This window comes from Vicugna pacos, chromosome 25 (genome assembly GCF_048564905.1).
Source record: "Vicugna pacos chromosome 25, VicPac4, whole genome shotgun sequence".
Lineage (NCBI taxonomy): Eukaryota > Metazoa > Chordata > Mammalia > Artiodactyla > Camelidae > Vicugna > Vicugna pacos.
The window spans coordinates 9,645,179-9,658,544 of NC_133011.1; the positions used below are offsets into that span (position 1 = coordinate 9,645,179).

At 34.1% G+C, this 13,366-nt stretch overlaps 1 protein-coding gene across 4 annotated transcripts in view; it reads left to right on the forward strand.

Annotated features, from left to right (window-relative positions):
* The window catches only part of SPAG1 (sperm associated antigen 1), a 76,856-nt gene that overhangs the window by 35,972 nt on the left and 27,518 nt on the right, over positions 1 to 13,366 (forward strand). For all 4 annotated transcript variants that reach the window (XM_072949538.1, XM_072949539.1, XM_072949541.1 and 1 more), the window contains one exon: positions 8 to 167. In XM_072949538.1, the coding sequence (XP_072805639.1) occupies positions 8 to 167 (160 nt within the window). The remainder of the gene's footprint in view (positions 1 to 7; positions 168 to 13,366) is intronic.

The following is a 13,366-nucleotide window of genomic DNA, read 5'->3' on the forward strand; positions in this document are numbered from 1 at the left end:
GTTGCAGAAAACCTTGTCAGAGGTTGAAAGAGATCTGAAAAATTCTGAACCTGCATCTAAGACTCAAGTCAAGGGGAAAAGGATGGTTATTCAGGAAGTAGAAAACTCAGAAGATGAGAGTGGAAAGGACCATGGAAGAAAACATGAAGATGGCAGTGGAGATAAGAGTAAAACATCTTTTCTCTTTTGTTTATGCAAAAAACCCTTCTCTTGTTACGTGATGAGTTGGTTCAAATTTTCTATTTGTAAAAAAATTCTTAGTCTACCAAACTTTCTAGCCTTTACCTTGTAAATCCACAAGTAAGTTTTTCCGTAATACAGCTTGTCTTTTTTTGTTTTCTTATTGATATACAATTAAGTTGTAACATATTAATTTCAGGTGTAGGACATAATGATTCAGTATTTGTATACACTGTGAAATGATCACCATGAGAAGTCTAGTTAAACTCTTTTTCTTAATCTTCAAACCAATTTTTCTTCTTAACCTGACATCATTTCTAGTGCTCAGTTTAATTAATTATTACCTTTAAATGCAAATGGCTGTGTCTGTGTGACACCTACTATTTGCAAGTTCATCTTAAATCCATCTCTTGGATGATCATTTTATATGTAACTACTTGGTTGGAAACATATGTTTTTGGCTTCAGAGGGGTTATATACCTAAAATGAATGCACTGTTGGCAAATTGCTGTGGGTGCCTCTCAAAATTTTTTCATTTTTGATACAATTTTTAAAAAAGAATCTAGAATATATAAAGCTTAACCTTCATGATGTAAAACGATGAAAGTTATATCAGCTTTAAGGGGAAAGTTCTGCCTTTTCACTTGACTGGGGGAGAAAAAGGTTTTCTTCTCTCTTAAGAGCTCTTAGCAGCTAAGAGGGGAATACCAACTTTGAAAATCATTCACAGGTAAATATCAACTGTAAGTATTTTGACAGAATATTTTAATTTTTAGATAGAAATATAAAATGTTCTATTGATTTGACTTAAAAGAAGAACAAGGAGTATATGTTTTTATTTTATTTATTTTTTGAAGTTTTTTAATGGTTAAAAAATATGAAGTGAAATATATACCTCAGGTTAAAATATGATCAGTTAAGCTAGGATGAAAACAAAGGCACACAAAAAAAAAGGGAAGAGAGAAGAAGAGACAGAATAGAGCACCAGAGGGAGATGGGAAAGGAAGGGAGGGCATCAAAGGAGGAGAAAAGGAGAAATTAAGGTAAGCATCTTGTCAAGGATTGAGGCTTACCTTTAAGTAAGTTCTGGTAACAGATGTTTTTCTGTTTATATTTATATTTAGCTTAAGATAATTAGTCAAGCCCCTTACAACGAAAGGAAATCATTTTAAATCTTATCTGGGACAGGATATAGTATAAACTGTATTCAATGCTATTATTTTAAAATTATTTTTAAAATATACATATAGTAAAAATGGACTTTTTTAGTATACAGTTGTAATGTGTATAATTGCATGTAACCACCACAGCAGACAAGGTATAGAACAATTCCATCACACCAGAAAACTCCTTGTTGCTTTCCTTTTAGCCAAACCCTTCCGTCACCCCAACACTTGGTAACCACTGATCAGTTGTTCTCTGTGGTTTTACCTTTTCCAGAATGTCATATAAATGGAATCAGAGAGTATGTAACTTTTTGAGACTAGCTTCCTTTACTTATCATAATATCACTAAGATTGATTCATGTGATTGCGTGTATCTTTGGTTCATTCCTTTTTATTACTGAGTAGTACTCCATTATGTGGTTATCCCTTCATTTGTTCAAGGACATTTGGGTTGTTTCCAGTATTTGGTATTTATGAGGAGAGCTGCTGTTAACACTCATGCACAAGTTTTTAGGTGAACATACGTTTTCATTTCTCTAGAGTAAATAGTAGGATTGCTGAGTCATATGGGAAGTGTATGTTTAACTTTATTAAAAAATCTCCAAACTGTTTTTCCAGAATGGCTGTACCATTTTGCATTCCCATTAACAACATATGAGAGTTCTAGCTACTTCACATTCTTGGCAGCACTTGGTATTTTATTTAACAACAATTTTTAGCCATTTCATTAGGTGTATAGTGGTTTCTCATTGTGGTTTTAATTTGCATTTTACTAATGGCTAATGATATTGAACACTTTTCATGTGCTTATTTGCTGTGTCTGTATCATTTTTGGTGAAGTATCTGCCAAAATCATTCAACCAGTTTTTAAAATTGGCTTGTTCTTTTCTTAACTGTTGAGTTTTGAGAGTTCTTTTTATATTTTTGATACAGGTCCTTTGTTAGGTGTGAGATCTGCGAATATTTTTTTCCTATTTCTAGCTTTTTGTTTTCATTCTTTTTTTAAATTGAAATATAGTTGATTTACAATATTGTGTTAGTTTCGGTATGCAGCAAAATGATTCAGATTTATATATGTATATAATATATATTATTTTTCATTATAGTTATTATGAGATTTGAATATAGCTCCCTGTGCTATATTGTAGGACCTTGTTGTTTATCTGTTTTATATATAATAGTTAATATCTGCAAATGCCAAACTCCTAATTCATCCCTCCATCCCTTTTCCTCTTTGGCAACTACAAGTTTGTTTTCTATGTCTGTGAGTCTGTTTCTGTTTTGTAAATAAGTTCATTTGTATTTTTTTTTAGATTCCACATATAAGTGATATATGATATTTGTCTTTCTCTGACTTACTTCACTTAGTATGATAATCTCTAGGTCCAACTATGTTGCTGCAAATGACATTTCATTCTTTTTTATGGCTGAATAATACTATACTGTGTGTGTGTGTGTGTGTGTCCCCTACAACTTCTTTATCCATTCATCTGTTGATGGACATTTAGATTGCTTCCGTGTTAGCTGTTGTAAATACTGCTGCTGTGAACACTGGGTGGTTTCTTTCCAAATATGAGTTTTCTCCAGATATATGTCCAGGAGTGGGATTGCTGGATCATATGGTAACTCTATTTTTAGTTTTTTAAGTAATCTTCATACTGTTTTCCAGAGTGGCTGCACCAAATTACATTCCCACCAACAGTATAGGAGGGTTTCCTTTTCTCCACACCCTCTCCATCATTTATTATTTGTGGACTTTTTAATGATGGCCATTCTGACCGATTTGAGGTGATACCTCGTTGTTCTGATTTGCATTTCTCTGATAATTAGCAATATTGAGCATCTTTTCATATACCTATTGGCCATCTGTCTATCTTCATTGGAGAAATATATGTTTGGGTCTTCTGCCCATTTTTTGATTGGGTTACTTGTTTTTGTTATTGAGTTGGTATATTCTGGAAGTTAAGCTCTTGTCAGTTGCATCGTTTGCAAATATTTTCTCCCAGTCTTTTCATTTTGTTTATGATTTCCTTTGCTATGCAAAAACTTACCAGTTTGATAAGGTCTCATTTGTTTATTTTTGCTTTTATTTCTGTTGCTTTGGAGACTGACCTAGAATAACATTACTACAATTTGTATCAGAGAATGTTTTGCCTGTGTTCTCTTCTAGGAGATTTATGGTGCCCTATTTTATGTTTAAGTCTTTAAGCCATTTGAGTTTATTTTTGTGTATGGTGTGAGGGAGTGTTCCAACTTCATTGATTTACATGCGGTTGCCCAGCTTTCCCAACACCACTTGCTGAAGAGACTGTCTTTTCTCCACTATATAATCTTGCCTCCTTTGTCAAAGATTAGTTGGTCGCAGGTGTGAGGATTTATATCTGGGGTCTCTATTTTGTTCCATTGACGTCTGTTTTTGTGCCAGTACCATGTTATTCTGATTACTGTAGCTTTGCAGTATTATCTGAAGTCTGGGAGGGTTATGCCTCCAGCTTTGTTTCTTCCCCCTAGGTATTGCTTTGGCAATTCTGGGCCTTTTCTAATTCAAGAGCATGGAATATCTTTCCATTTCTTTAAATCATCTTTAATTTCCTTTATCAGTGTTTTATAGTTCTCAGTGTGTAAGTCTTTCACCTTCTTGGTCAGGTTTATTGCTGAGTATTTTATTTTTTTAATGTGATTTAAAAGGAATTTTTATTTTTTACTTTCCTTTTCTGATATTTATTCTCAGTGTAAAGTAATGCAATAGATTTCTGTATTTTAATCTTGTACCCTGCTGCCTTGCTGAATTGGTTTTATCAGCTCTAGTATTTTTTGTGTAGAGTCTCTAGGATTTTTTATATATAGTATCATGTCATCTGCAAATAGTGACAGTTTTACCTCTTCTCTTCCAATTTGGATTTCTTTTGTTTCTTTTTCTTGTCTGATTGCTCTGGCTAGGACTTCCAATACTGTGTGGAATAGAAGTGATGAGAGTGGGCATCCTTGTCTTGTTCCACATTTTGGTAGGAAAGCCTTCAACTTTTCACCGTTGAGTATTATGTTGGCTGTTAGCTTGTCATAAATAGCTTTTATTATGTTGAGATATGTTCCTTTTATTCCCACTTTGGTGAAAGTTTTTTATCATGAATGGATGTTGAATTTTATCAAATGCTTTTTCTGCATTTGTTGAGATGATACGTGGTTTTTTTGTCTTTTCTTTTGTTGATGTGGTGTATCACATTGGTTGATTTGCATATGTTGAACCGTCCTTGTGATCCCAGGATGAATCCAGCTTGATCGTAGTGCATGATTTTTTTATGTGTTGTTAGATTCGGTTTGCTAATATTTTGTTGAGAATTTTTTGCATCTATATCTGTCAAAGATACTGGCCTGTAATTTTCTGTCTTGGTAATGTATGGTTTTGGTATCAGGGTGATGGTGGCTTCATAGAATGAGTTTGGTAGTGTTCTTTCCTCTTTTGTTTTTTGGAAGAGTTTGAAAAGGATCAGTATAAGTTCTTCTTTGTATATTTGATAGACTTCCCCGGTGAAGCCATCTGGTCTGGGACTTTTGTTTGTAGGGAGGTTTGGTTTTTTTTTTTTAAATTACAGATTCTATTTCACTTCTAGTGCTGGTCTGTAAAAATTATCTATTCCTTCTTGATTCAGTTTTGGTGGACTGTATGTTACTAGAAACTTGTCCATTTCTTCTAGGTTTTCCCATTTGTTGGCATATAGTTGTTCATAATATTCTCTTACAGTTCTTTTTTGTATTTCTGTGGTGTTGGTTATAATTTATCCTCTTTCATTTCTTTTTTTGTTTAGTTGGTTTCTCTCTCTTTTCTTCTTGGTTAGCCTGGCCAAAAGTTTGTTGATTTTGTTTATCCTTTCAAAAACCAGCTCTTGGTTTTATTGATTTTTTTTCTATTTTTTAAATCTCTATTTTATTTATTTTCCCTCTCATCTATTATTTCTCTCCCTCTTCTGACTTTAGGTTTGACTTTAGGTTGTTTGTTCTTCTTTTTCTAATTCTTTTAGGTGGTAGGTTATATTGATAGGGTTTTTTCTAGTTTTTTGAGGAAGGCCTGTATTGCTGTGAACTTCTCTCTTAGGACTACTTTTGCTGCATCCCATATACTTTGTGTTGTTGTGTTCTCATTGTCATTTGTCTCAAGGTATTCTTTAATTTTCTCTTTGATTTTTATTGTTGACCCATTGGTTTTTTAGTAGCACGTTATTTCATCTTCATGCAATTGTTTTTTTCTCATTTCCCTTTCCTGACTGAAAAGTTTTGGGTAACAGTTTTCCTGCCTGACTTCTGTGGACTGTGGTTCTAATGTCAATTTAGTTTCAGAACCTTTGCAGTGCTATTTGGACTTGTCCCACTTGTGCACCACCCTGCTACCAGCTGGAGTCTTGGCAATGGTTTCCCCTTTAATTCACTTCTAAAATTTTTTCATATGATGTTTAGGGTCAGATTTATGCATATGGATCACCTGCAGTGTGACCTTATTTCAGATACAATTTTATGAAATTGTTTTCTTGGGTTCCCTCCTTTCTGTGATTCCTCTCTGCTCTTTCTGCCTTTCAAAGGTTTTCCTTCCTCTTCCTCTGGCTAGAAAACCACACTTTTAATTTCCCCATCCTACTGTACAATTTCCATGAGTATGTGCCTCCAGGACTGAACAGCAAGAGGTCAGAAAGAGAGGGAAAAAAAAAAAAAGCAGTGGAGACATTCTTGGGGCCACAGTTTCTCTAACCAGAGATAAGAGTTCCTCTCCCTCAGTTTTAGGTATCTCCTTGGTTGCTTACTGCCACTGCAGCAGCTGAAGGATTGCCTGGCGGCTGGGATTGGAGACAATGGAAAAACAAAACAAACAAAAAAGAAATAGGCAACTTCCCCAAAGAAGCCAGCTATCTTTCTTGCTTTAGATAAATAATAGCATCTTCTGAAGCTCTTTCTGTCCATACCCAGTGCACAGTCTGGGTTTCAGACTGCCTTTGATTCAGGCTAGAAGATATCAGGGGAAAGAAAAATGAGATACTCACTGCTGTTTGAATAGTATTTCAAATTCTAGTTCCTTTCCCCAGTCAGCCTGCTGCCATTTACTTTTCAGTGTCCTCATGTATCTTCTCCAAGAATTCTGGCCCAGATTTTCAATGGTATTGAGTGTGAGAGACACTCTGTCTCTATCTTGACAGGAATTGTTTATTTAAATAGATATTTACTCTATCTTGACAGGAATTGTCCGTCTCATTAGTTTTTTTTTATCTTGAACAATTAGCACATTTGATGAACTATGAAAGCACTTTACATTGATTATTTCACTTAATCTGCAAGGAAGCTCTACTATTCATACATTATACACTAGACAGTAGAATCTTAGAAAGGCTATTTACCACATTTGAACAGTTGTAAGTCATATGGTTAGGGTGTGGCCCTAAATCTTTGAGATTCCAATGTCTCTCTCTCAAAAGTAGTTATTAGATGTCAACTAAGAAAGTGTAGGTTTTATAAAACACAGGCTGAACATCACTGGGCTACACTGTCAAAGAAAGAGATATAACTTGGTGGTTATCCACTCTTGTGCTCACTGATGTTTTACCAAGAACTCATCAGAGGTTGAATCTATGTTGAGAAGCAAATGACTTAAAGACTAATAAGATCATTTTTTATTAAAAAATGGGCAGAGGAACTGAACAGACATTTTCCAAAGAAAATATTCATATAGCCAACAGGTACATGAAAATATGCTCAACATTACTAATCATCAGTGATCAGAATCAAAACCACAGTGAGATACACCTCACACCTATTTGAATGGCTGTCATCAAGAAGACAAGAGATCAGAAATGTTGGCAAAGATATTGAGAAAAGGGAATTCTTGTGTGCTGTTGGTGGAAATATAGGCACTATGAAAAACAGTATGGAGCTTCCTCAAAAAATTAAAAATTGAACTACCATATGATACAGCCATCTCACTTCTGGGTATATATCCAAAAGAAATGAGATCACTTTCTTGAAGAGATATCCAATGTTCATTGCAGCATTATTGCCAATAGCCAAGACATGGAAACAACCTAAGCGTCCATCAAAGAATGAGTAAAGAAAATGTGACATAGACACACACACACACACACACACACACACACACACACACACACACAGAGGGATATTATTCAGCCATAAAAAGAAGGAAATCCTGCCATTTGCAACAACATGGATGGACCTTGAGGGTACTATGCTAAGTGAAATAAGTCAGACAGAGAAAGACAAATACTATAGGATCTCGCTTGGAATCTTAAAAAGGCTAAATTCATAATAGAGAGTAGAATAGTGGTTGCCAGGGGCAGAGGGGTTAGAGTATTGGGGAGAAGGTGGTCAAAGGGTGTAAACTTCCAGTTATATGGTGAATAAGTACTGGGATTCAGTATTCAGCATGGTGACTATAGTTAATACTGTATTATATACTTGTTGCTAAGAGAGTCAATCTTAAATATTCTTATTACATAAAAATTGTAGTCATATGAAGTGATGGATATGTTAAGTAACCTTATTGTGGTAATAATTTTGTAATATATACATGTATCAAATCACCACATTGTACACCTTAAACTTATACAATGTTGTACGTCAATTGCATCTCAAAGAACATCCTAAAATGCCTTTCTCACAAGTAGAGATAAACAGAAAAGATAAAAAGGAAAGAGATAAACGAAAAATTAGTAATACACTTCCATGATTATAAATCTGAGCCAGGATTGATGTAGTGTAATATCACTTAACAGACTAATTTGTTTCTCTCTGAGTTAGGTGGTTATCCCTAAGGTAAGTTCCACAGAGAATATTCCCATCCAGATCTCCAAGCAGCCAGAGCTGTAAGAGAACCATTTCTGATCCTGTTATTCATGCCCCCCAATAATTATTTTGTAGTTTAGGGAACATATAAAAATATGTAAGAGTCAGAAAAGAAAAATGTCTGGACAGAAAGAATGTAAATTCTAAGACCAGTTAGTTCCCTTTTATTAGGAAAGCAAATCAAGATTAGGTAAATTAAATGGCTGGAAGCCCAGAAGTCATCCTTTTAAGATAAGATCAATGAAACTATCCTATGTTCATCTCTACTAAGTTCTATTGTTAAATGACATGTAAAAATAGGTCCTGGAGCCTTGGACAAGACAGGAGAAATCCAGGTCACTTTTAGGAAAACAAAGTGAAAGCCCAGAGTGAGGTTATCAAGTAGGAATCCTTGCTTGTGGTTCCTCTTCCACCAGATTCCAAGAAAGAATTCTTAGTCATTATGGGGTATGATGCAGGAAGCCCTGAAGACCTTGGGAAGATGCAACATTTAGTGTGTTCCAACCTTGGCTGATAATGCTGCTCCCCCGCTGGCTCCCCTTGGGTTGGCCAGGCCTGGTTCATGCAGACTGAGGTATAGCATAACCAAGGGATTTAATTTAACAGCTGACAGTTACTGAGCACCTACTCTGTGTCACGTACTGAGATTAGACAATTGATAGACGTTCTTTACCTGTCCTTCTAAGGACTGGTATGAAGAAACACCTGCCAATTTGCCAGGCTGATTAGACTGGGGTTCTGAGTTCATGGGCTTTCCCAGAAACTTACCTTCTCTTTGTGCTGTCCTTCCCTCATAGAGAGCATTTGGAAGTGGCCATGAGACAAGAGTTAATGTCTAGACTCCCTTGTAATGTTGTTGCTTATTACTTGCTTAAAAAATGGAATATGAGAAAACTAAAGTCATTAACAGAAGAATAAAATCTAAATAAATACTTACCTTGTCCTAGAATTGGTGGGATCAGGAGGGTGGGAGTATGGGGATTTTAAAGAGTTAAAACAGGAGACAAAATCATAAAGAGAAGGGTAAATGATTTTGATTATGCAAAAACGAAAAACTTGTATAATAAGATGCCATAAAAAAGGCAAATAACAAATTAGGAAAATGGCAAGGAGTTAATAATCTTATAATATGAAGAGCTTTTACAAAACAATAAGAAAAAGTTAAAGAGAACAAAGTATATGAACAGATAAATCACTAATGAAGAAATTAAATCATTAATAAACTATGTATTGCTAAAAAATGAAAATTAAATATAGATCCTTTTTTTCTCCCATCATATGGGCCAAGGTGGGGAAAAAAGTATTTAAATGTCATAAAATTCATCCTTTACAAATTCAGTGGATTTTAGTAAACTCATAGGATTGTACAACCATCACTACTGCCTAATTCCAGAACATTTTTATCATCACAGAAAGAAATCCCATGCCCATCAACAGTTACTCCTATCTTCCCTTCCCCTGGCAACTACTAAGCTACTTTCTGTCTTCATGAATTTGCCTGTTCTGAATATCTCCTGCAAATGGAATCATATAATATGTGGTCCTTTGTGTCTGGCTTCTATCACTTTTCTTAATGTTTTCAGGATTCATCCATGTTGCAGCATGTATCAATTCTCCATTCCTTTTTTCCCTTCAGTTTTATTGAGATATAATTGATATACTGCACTGTGTAAGTTTAAGGTGTACAGCATAATGATTTGACTTACATACATCAAGAAGTGATTACCACATTAAGTTTACAGAACATCCATCATCTCGTACAGATACAAAACTTTAAAAATAGAAAAAAATGTTTTTCCTTCTGATGGGAACTCTTAGGATTTCTTCTCTTAGCAACTTTTATATATAACATACAGCAGTGTTAATTATATTTATCATGTTGTACATTACATCCCTAGTACTTATTAATCTTATCACTGGAAATTTGTACCTTTTGACTACCTTCATTCAATACACTCTCCCCCCACTCCCCACTTCTGGTAACCACAAATCTCTGTTTCTTTGAGTTTGTTTTTTTTTTTTTTGCTTGTTTGTTTTGAAGTATAATTGAAAGCACTATGTTAGTTCCTGGTACACAACATAATGATTCAATATTTCGATACATTTCAAAATGATCATCATGATAAGTCTAGTCATCTGTCATCAAATAAAGATATTACATAATTATTGACTATATTCCCTACACTGTACATTTCATACCTGTGACTCATTTATTTTGTGACTGGAAGTTTGCACCTTTTGATCTCCTTCACCTATATCTGTCCTCCCCCCAACACTCTCCCTTCTGGCAACCACCTATTTGTTCTCTGTATCTATGACTCTGTTTACACTGTTTGGCTATGTTTGTTCATTTATTTTGTTTTTTAGATTCCACACATAAATGAAAACAGACAGTATTTGTATTTCTCTGTCTGACTTATTTCACTTAACGTAATACCTTCTACATCTACCCATGTTGTTGCAGATGTCAAGATTGTGTTCTTTTTTACAGATAGGTAATATTCCATTGTGTGTGTGTGTGTGTGTGTGTGTGTGTGTGTGTATCACATCTTCTTTATCCATTCATCTATGGATGGACATTTAGGTTGCTTTCATATCTTAGCTATTGTAAATAAAGCTGCAATGAACCTAGAGGTGTATATATCTTTTCTAATTAGTGTTTTTGTTTTCTTCAGATAAATGCACAGGAGTGGAATTGCTGTATTGTGGTGGTTCTATTTTTAATATTTGAAGAGCCTCCATACAGTTTTCCATAGTGGCTTCCCCAATTCACATTCCCACCAACAGTGTAGGAGGGTTACCTTTTCTCCATATTCTTGTTAACACTTGTTATTTTTTTTGATAATAGCCATTCTGACATTTGTGAGGTGATAGGTCATTGTGGTTTTTGCATTTCCCTGGTGATTAGTGATGATGAGCATCTTTTCATGTGCCTGTTGGCACATGTCTTTTTTGGAAAAATGTCTATTCAGATCTTCTGCCCATTTTTAAATCTAGTTTGTTTTTTTGCTATTGAGTTGTATGTGTTCTTTGTATATTTTGGATACTGATCCCTTATCAGATATATCACTTATAAATATCTTCTCCCATTCAGTAGGTTGTCTTTTTGTTTTGTCCATAGTTTTCTTTGCTGTGCAAAAAACGCTTTTCCGTTAGATACAACTTCATTTATTTGTTTTCCTTTTGTTTCCCTTGCCTGAGGAGACGTGTTCAAAAAAATATTACTAAGATGGATGTCTTAGTACTTCATTGCTATTTGTGGACAAATAATATTCTTTTGCATGGATAATACCACATTTTCTTTAACAATTAATCAGTTGATGGACAATTGGGTTGTTTCCACTTTCTAGCTGTTATGAATAGCTTCTATGAACTTTCATGTTCAAGTATTTTGGTGTGTGTGTATATGTGTTTTTAACTTTCTTAGGTAGATACTTAGGAGTGGAATACTGGATTATATGGTAACTCTGTTTAACTTCTAGAAGAACTATAAGACTGTTATTCATTTTATATTCCCACCAGCAGTATATAAAGACTCCAATTTCTCCACATCCTTGCAAATACATGTTATGGTTTGCCTTTTTGATTATAGCCATCCTAGGGGGTATAAAGTTGTAACTCCTTATGGTTTTGATTTGCATTTCCCTAGTAACTTATTATGTTGACCATTTTCATGTTTATTAACCATTTGTATATTTTCTGTAGAGAAATGCTTATTCAAGTAATTTTCTCCTTTTAAAATTAGGTTATTTGTCTTTTTATTATTGCATTATAAGTATTCTTTATATATTCTGGGTATTAGACCCTTACCAGATACATTATTTACACAGAATTTCTTCCATTCTGTGCAGTCGTTTTACTGTCTTGATAATATCCTTTGATGCACAGAAGTTTTTAATTTTATTTAAAAATTTTTTTTATTGAAATATAGTTGATTTCCAATGTTTTAATTTCTGGTGTACAGCATAGTGATTCAGTTATACATCTATATACATATTTTTTCCATATTCTTTTTCATTATAGATTAAAAGTTTTTAATTTTAATGAAGTCTAATTTATCTGCTTTTTCTTTTATTGCTTATGCCATGCATCGTATATAAAAATCCATTGTCAAATCCAGGGTCATGTAGATTTACCCCTATGTTTTCTTCTAAGAGTTTTATGGTTTTACCTCTCAGTGGTGAGAGGAAAGGGGAGAGGTGCAGGGTAGGAGTAGGAGACCTAGGGTACAAACTATTATGTATAAAATAGATAAGCTACAAGGATATATTGCACAACACAAGGAATTTAGCCAATATTTTATAGGAACTATAAATGGATTATAACCTTTAAAAATTGTGAATCACTATGTTGTACATGGGAAACTTATATAATATTGTAAGTCAATGATACGTCAATTTAAGAAAGAAACCTGACTGACATGGTCCGTGTGTGGTTTTTAGAAGTTTCATTGTACTCTTACATTGATTTGCATTTGGTAAAAATTAAAACATATTTTAACCCCCCCAAAAAAATCAGTTGGCTGTAGATGTATAGGTTTATTTCTGGACTCTGTTTCGTTCATCTATATGTCTGCCCTTATCCAGTACCACACTGTTTTGATTGCTGTAGCTTTCAGTAAGTTTTGAAATTAGAAGTGTAAGTCCTTTGATTTTGTTCTTTTTCCAGATTGTTTTGGTGATTGTAGGCCCCTTGCAATTCCATATGAATTTGAGGATCAACCTTTCCATTTCTGCCAAAAAGGTTGTGGAGTTTATCATTGATAGAGATTATGCTGAATCTGTAGATTGCTTTGTATAGTACTGATATTTTGATAACGTTAATTCTTCTTATCCATGATCAAGAGATATCTTTCCATTTATTTAATTTCTTTACCCAGTGTTTGCTTTCAGTGTATAAGTCTTTCACCACCTTATTACATCTGTTCCTAAATATTGTATTCCTTTGGAGGCTATTGTAAATGGAATTGTTTCTGTAGTTTGCTTTTAGAATTGTTCAATGCTAGTGTATAGAAACAACTCATTTTTCTATGTTGATCTTGTAACCTGAAATTTTGCTCTATTTGCTTATTAGCTCTAGCAGTAGAGTGTGTGTGTATTCTTTGGGAATGTATGTTAATTCATATATAAACAAATTTTGTAAATATATAATCCCAAGGAATCTATCTTTATATAATCATG